Source organism: Petaurus breviceps, unplaced genomic scaffold (assembly GCF_028583685.1).
Source record: "Petaurus breviceps papuanus isolate PSGF00001 unplaced genomic scaffold, PetGlider_PUasm1.0 186, whole genome shotgun sequence".
Classification (NCBI taxonomy): domain Eukaryota; kingdom Metazoa; phylum Chordata; class Mammalia; order Diprotodontia; family Petauridae; genus Petaurus; species Petaurus breviceps.
Window position 1 is genome coordinate 2,214,063 of NW_027185798.1, and position 6,585 is coordinate 2,220,647.

Here is a 6,585-nt window from a genome sequence, read left to right on the forward strand (position 1 = left end):
TCCCTCTTCTTCTTATACTGGATTACCTGAGCAGGCACATAGTTTCCCAAGCCTATTAAGAGCCCTCTGACTCTGATAGCTCCAGCCAGATCCTGCCAAAAATAAATAGGTAAAGGAAGAGCAGTTTCTCTGGGTCCTTTCCTTCCACCATGGCTGAAAGGGACCTTTTCGTCTTCTCGCAGGCGTGAGCAGGCCGTGGAGAGGAAGTATCCTGGGACCTACAAGCGGCACCCTGTGAGACCCATCATCCATCCCAACGCGGTGGAAAAGTTGATGAAGAGGAAAGGCGTGTCTCACAAAACAGGACTGCCCACCAAACGGTGAGCCACCTCTGCCCTCAGCTCGGAGGTCCCATTTGGGAGGAGGGACCGTAGGGACCGCCTCATACAGTAAGGAAACTGAGCCAGAGGGAGTCACGGGACTAGCCCAGGGTCATGTGGGTTGTAAGAGGCTGAGGCAGGATTCAAAGCCAGGCCCCTGACTCCAGGGCCAGTGTTCTGTCCCCTGTACCATTGCCTGTGGGTCCTGCCCCATGGCCACTTCTCAGGGAATTCCTATTCTGGGATGACCTGGGCTGGATACATCAATCAGTCAGCATCTATTAAGCCCTTACTGTGCATGGGCCTGAGCTACAAAGAACATGTAAAACCACAAGCACTCCCTGCCCTAGGAGCCCTCCATTGTGAGGACCCTTCTTTGGAGGGGAGGGCCCTCGGGAGGGCTCCACTGTTAACACGGAGCTTCATGTTTCCTGGGCCACCAGTCAGTTCTCTAGCTTATGGTTTAAGAAGTCCATCTGAGTCTCCTTTTAAAAAAAAGTTAAGACAGCTTTGCCTGTCTCCAGCCCTCTGGCACCTCTCCCAAGCTCTGTAATATTTCCAGGTTGTTTAATTAACAATTAAACTGACAATGGGCAGATTAAGGCGAACCAGCCAGCACCAGGTTCCCAGGGCCCGGAGGCCTCCAGTTTGAATTCTGCCTCCATGGCTTAGGTGTTTTGTGGCATTGGCTTCCCTTTACTCCCTGAGTCTCAGGTTCCTCATCTGTATAATGGGAATAATAATTCCCCATCACGTGATTGGTAGACTTGAGGAGGTTGGTTGTCATAGTTTGTGCTCTGTGTCCTCACCCTGGGATGCAGCCAGGAGCCCACCTTCTCCCAGGAGATCCTGTGTTCTCCGTGTCCTCCTCTACGCCCTGGGCTGATGACCCTTTGTCTTCCTTGGCAGAAAAGCCAGCAGCAAAATCTAGGCTAGGAATCCCCACAGGCCCAGGTGTGAGTTAGGGAAGGATTCCCCTGCAGGGTTGTGGCTTCTCTTGATATCAACAGGTCTGAGCCTCAGAGTCAGTGCCTGAGGCCCCAGGGATCCATGCCTGGTCAGGTGACCTGGCCAGCTCCAAGGCCAGACGGCATCTCTGTGTGTCACTGGGGACAAGGCCGGGAGCCTCCTTCCTCTGATACAAGGTGTCCAGGGCCTGGGGCCTCTTTACCATCCCTTGGCTTGATTCTGGCCCCTTCAGGATAACATCTGTCCTCTCTCCCAGGCCAGATCTCCTGCGCTCCGAAGGCATCCCCAACATGGAGGTGGCTTCCCAGGCATCCCCAGTGTCCGGGAGCCCCAAAATATCAACCCCGGGCAGCAAAGGCCGATACCGCAGCAAGCCCCGCCACCGCCGGGCCAATAGCAAAGGCAGCCATAGCGACTTTGTGGCCATCTTGAAAAACCAGCCAGCCCAGGAGGCCTCCCCCCAGGGCACACCCCCCTGCCCGCCTCCTGCCCTCCTCCATCCTCCCCATCATCACAGCTCCCAGCCACAGCCATATCCCCAGCCCTCGAAGCCCTCACCCCATGACCCCCACCCCAGGCTCAACCTGCATGGACAGGACATTGCCAACTGTGCTAATAACTTGAGGTACTTTGGGCCTGCGGCAGCCCTGCGTAGCCCGCTCAGTAACCACGCTCAACGCCAGGTGTCTGGCTCCAGCCCTGACCTCATCTCCACAGCCATGACAGCGGACTGTTGGAAGGGCTCAGAGCCCCCGGGGGGCCTGGCCGGCCCTTGGGCCTGTTGTCAAACAGGCCCCTATGACCCCTGCCTCCAGTGCCAGCCAGAACCCAGTCGGCCACGGGAAGCATCTTTGGAGCCAGAGGCCCAGCGCTCCGGCCTCCGCCGGCCCGTGGCCCCGGCCCACAGTGATCTCTGTGAAGCCGGCCAGGGCCCTGACAAGATGGAAGCTCAAGAATTTCATGGCTGCCAGCCTGCGTCCTCCTTCAGCTCCCCCCAGCACATGACCCCTCCCATGCTACCTCGAAAAACACGACCCCTTCCAAAGGTAAGACCCATGACAGGGTCTGCGTGGCTCCCTTCTGGGGCCGCTTAGTTGTCATTAGAAACAGAAGCCTTCTCCACCAATTGTTCCATGACTGCTTGAGGCCAAGGCTCCCTCTGCCTGGGCTCGTTGGCACCAGGGTCTCTTCTGAGTCCCTCTGCTGGAGGAAGCTGGGGCCCTACCTCAGAAAGGTAGGAAAGCCAGGCTAGAGTCCCAGCTCTGCCAGTAAGCACCTTGGATCAGTCACTGCTTCTGGGCCTCCTTCCTCCCCTGAAAACGAGGGGGAGGTCGATTACATAATGTACCAGGTACCATTCAGGGCTGGTGTTGCTGGGTTTAGAGGAACCTCAGACATGATGGGATCCCCCTGCCTCAGTTTACAGGGGTGTCCTCTGGGCCCTCAATTCCGTGGTTACTTGGTACCGGTTCTCTCTGGCCTTCCGACGCCTCCAAACCATGGCTTGTCACCAGGGCGCCCTCAAGGATCATCAGAATAATCCTTGCCGCGACCCCATGCCTCCCTAGGTGCTTGCATGGGTGGGCGGATGTCTCTCTACATGCCCACACTGAGATCCAGGCCTTGAGAGAGAGGGGCCCTCTGTGAGCTCTCGGACTTTGTACCCACTCAGATGGGGTAGGGACCTTGTCCAGTCCAGCCAACTCTTTGCCAGCTGCCCAACTGTCCATAGCATTGAACAAAGAGACAGACTTAGGGTTAGATACTTGAAATATTAAACAAATACAGTAAAATATCAAGGTGATTTCTATATTTTTCACCTAGACATTTACCAAGGCCACATGTGTTTTCCCAAAAATTCTCTCCTCTTTTTAAAAAAAAATTATTTTTAAAAAGAAGGGTAGTCATGGAGGGGGGCAGGAAGGAAGGAACCTGAGGGAGGTCAGTCTGACCAATCTGTTTGGATTAGGGCTTCGTGGGAAGTGGGGCCTGGTGTCCTAGGAGATGATGCTCGAACAAGCCAGTGTAATGGACAGACAGGACTCTGGCTTGGGAGTCAGAGGCCATCTAGGGGTCATGGGCAGGGGCAGGGAGAAGGGCTCCCTGCTCAACTTCCTCCTCTCTAAAAGGACCAGATGACCTCACGGTCCCTTCCAGCCCTATGGCCAGGATCTTTGATGCTGCCATCAATCACATTAAGGACAACATCTTTTCTGTAAAGCTTCAGTAAAACTCACCTCTCTCCTTGTCCCTCTCAGAGTGGTGATGACTCTTCGGAAGAGGAAGAAGGAGAAGTAGACAGTGAGGTGGAGTTTCCCCGAAGACAGAGGTAAAGCCCTACACACTCACCCCCTTAGAAGGCAGCCCAAGGCAGCAGCTCAAGCTTAGCCCCCGGCCCAGTGTGGTCGTAGCCACAAATGTTCAATCTGACAACATTTATGAAGCATTTACTATGTGATGGGTCCGGAGATACAGAAATAAAAATGGAACCGTCCTTGCCCTCAAGAGGCCTCTATTCCACTGGTGGCCTCAGTAACCAAAGTATAAAAAATGACCACAGCACTTGAGGTGCTATCGAATTCCTTGATGAAACCCTCTGGTACCATAGAGTCCAGAATGGAGAGTTGGACTAGGACCACAGGTGTTACCTGGTGTGGTGTGGCCTTTTACTCAACTCAGGCATCTTTTTACTCATATATTAGCCTTGGCTAACCCTGCTATCAGCATGTGGTGTTTCTCTGTGGCCCTTTGGAGATGGCCCGAGACCTCCAGCGTGGGGAAAGAGCTTACCTTCTGCAGACTCAAGTCACCCTTAGACATCCAAGAGGGTCAACAGCTCCTAGATATGGCCCCTCCAAAATCTGTCCTGAGAAGAGTGACTGAGAAAGTCTGGAAACCACAGCCAGGAAGCTGGGGAGGTTTAGCTTGAAGGAAGAAAGACTCACTGGAAAAGCTGCCACACAGGGCTGAGCTGGTCCATCTGGCAGCAGGGAGCAGAGTCAGGCATAATGGGCAAGTGAGGAGAAGGCAGACTCTGGCTCAGTTCTAGGCAGAACTTTCTAATGATCAGAGCTGTCCAGAGACTGGACCGGAGGAAGTGAGCTCCCTGGCCCTGCAAGTATTTCCACAGAAGGACCAATGACTTGTTGGGAATATGGCAGTCCTGGGCTGAAGGGTGAGCTGGGGGACTCTGCCAAGGTCCCTGCCCACTCTCTAGTCTTGGATCCTCTGGTACCATGATGTCCCATAGATAGATTCAATGACTTCTTGGGCTCTGTGGTGCTCTTCTATACCCTGGTTATTAAGTCTTTTTTTTTTTAAATAGTAATTATTTTCTCTAATTACATGTAAAGACAATTTTTAAAATTTATTTTTTGGTTGTTAAGTCTTTAAGAAAAGTATTAGTAGATAGCATGACTTTTTGTCCTATGCCCATTCAAACTAGCCTTAGAAATAGCCACTTGCCTCCTTATGCTGTAAAGGAGCTGAGCATTTGCTGGCTGCCCCCTCACAGCCACCCCTTAGAATTCTTCCAAGCTGGGCTCAAGGCCCAGCTCCTCTGGGCAGCCTTCCCTCAGCTGTGAGCACTTGCTCCCTCCTCCTTATCTTTACACACACACTGTACCCCCCTCCCAGGGGAAGTCTGGTTTCGGGAGGGTGGAGCTCGTTTTCCATTTTTTGTCTGTGATCCTGGCCCATGGCACAGTGGGGTGCCTGCAGCAGACCTTTGGACCACACTGGCTTGGATTAGAAGGACAATTTCCAACTGATTATTGTGGAAACGGATGGAGGAAAGGGCAGCCAGCTGTGATTTGGGGAGTTGAGCAGATGTTTGACAAGACTCTGTAAACCAAAGGAGACATTTTCTGTGAAGTCTCCTGGAACAGCTTTCCCATTGATGCCAAACTGGGTTCCTCTGGTGAACACGAATTCAGCCCCTGCCCCATGTGAAGCACACTGGCCTAATTACATAGACATCTTGGGGGGGGGAGGGTCCTACAGTCCACAAATCACAGGGTGGAAGATTTAGAGCTAGGGGAACCGTGGAGAGCATGGAGGCTGACTCCCACATTTTGCAGAGGAGGAAACGGGCCCAGAGAGGGCAGGGATTTTCCCAAAGCCACGGAAGCAGTTAATGGCAGGCAGGTCCTCAGACTCCAGTCTGGTGTTATTTGCACTAAAGGGTATTTCTCTTTCTATTGATCATCCTCTGGTCGGGGACTGGCTTAGGGGGATTCCATTTTCTTCTTTCATAACCAAAAAAACAGCTGCGTCCCCTATGGGAGCCAACCCTACAGAGTAGATAGTGTCCGGAAGGGGCAGGTAGAAAAGCCCTTGTCCTGCCGATTCACTGTCCTCTCAAATGGGTCGGGTCATTCTTACAGAGCTTTGCTCCCCACAAGACAGTGAGTGAGGGAGTGGCAGCCCATTGTACAGAGGAAGAAGCTGAGGTTTGGACAGGGGGAGGGACTTATCCACAGTTGGCACAAGGGGGAGCCAGCATTTGAACACACTCTGGCCCCTTCTGGGGGGTCAAGACTGAGGGAAGGGAAGAGACCCAGGGCTCGGGCGATGACACTGAATGGACTCCTGGGTTTCAGGCCCCACCGATGTATCAGCAGCTGCCAGTCCTACTCCACCTTCAGCTCAGAAAATTTCTCTGTGTCCGATGGAGAGGAGGGGAACACCAGCGACCACTCCAACAGCCCAGATGAGCTGGGCCGCCGGCTGGAAGACCGCCTGGCTGAAAAGCTGGAGGACCTGCTGTCCCAGACCCCGGAGATCCCCATCGAGATCTCCACCCAGTCCGATGGGCTTTCGGACAAGGAGTGTGCTGTCCGCAGGGTGAAGACTCAGATGTCCCTGGGCAAGCTTTGTGCTGAGGAGCATGGCTATGAGGCAGGTGGTACCTCCCTCCCTCTCCCATCTTCTGTCCCTGCCCCGAGTCTTTTTTGGGTATGGATGCCTTAGAAGTTTCCTCCCCTTTCCACCTGCTAGCTTGCAGAGCTAGGCTGGCTGGTGGGGAGGGAAGGCGGTGGGAAGCCTGCCCAGCCCCCTCAGGAGGAGGGGTCCCTCGCAGAGGGTCCCCCAAGGCTGGACTCCCTCCTGAGCTCTCTTCATCCTTGTTTCCGCAGAATCCTGGGCTGCTAGGGGAATCTGACTGTGACTCGTCGGATGGGGAGTGCTCGGATGCCACGGTTCGGACCAACAAGCCCTACAGCTCGGCCACGTGGTAATGACCGCCAGCCAGCAGCCAGAAGGTCGCCTGGCTGTCTGTCCGGGCTCCCCGGCTGCT

At 54.2% G+C, this 6,585-nt stretch overlaps 1 protein-coding gene across 2 annotated transcripts in view; it reads left to right on the forward strand.

Moving 5' to 3' along the window:
* The window catches only part of MAP3K13 (mitogen-activated protein kinase kinase kinase 13), a 184,017-nt gene extending 177,445 nt beyond the window's left edge, over window positions 1–6,572 (forward strand). For both annotated transcript variants that reach the window (XM_069089359.1, XM_069089360.1), the window contains 5 exons: window positions 183–320; window positions 1,546–2,335; window positions 3,548–3,618; window positions 5,891–6,188; window positions 6,425–6,572. In XM_069089359.1, the coding sequence (XP_068945460.1) occupies window positions 183–320; window positions 1,546–2,335; window positions 3,548–3,618; window positions 5,891–6,188; window positions 6,425–6,526 (1,399 nt within the window). In that variant the 3' untranslated portion in view covers window positions 6,527–6,572. The remainder of the gene's footprint in view (window positions 1–182; window positions 321–1,545; window positions 2,336–3,547; window positions 3,619–5,890; window positions 6,189–6,424) is intronic.
* The last annotated feature ends 13 nt before the right edge of the window (window positions 6,573–6,585 follow it).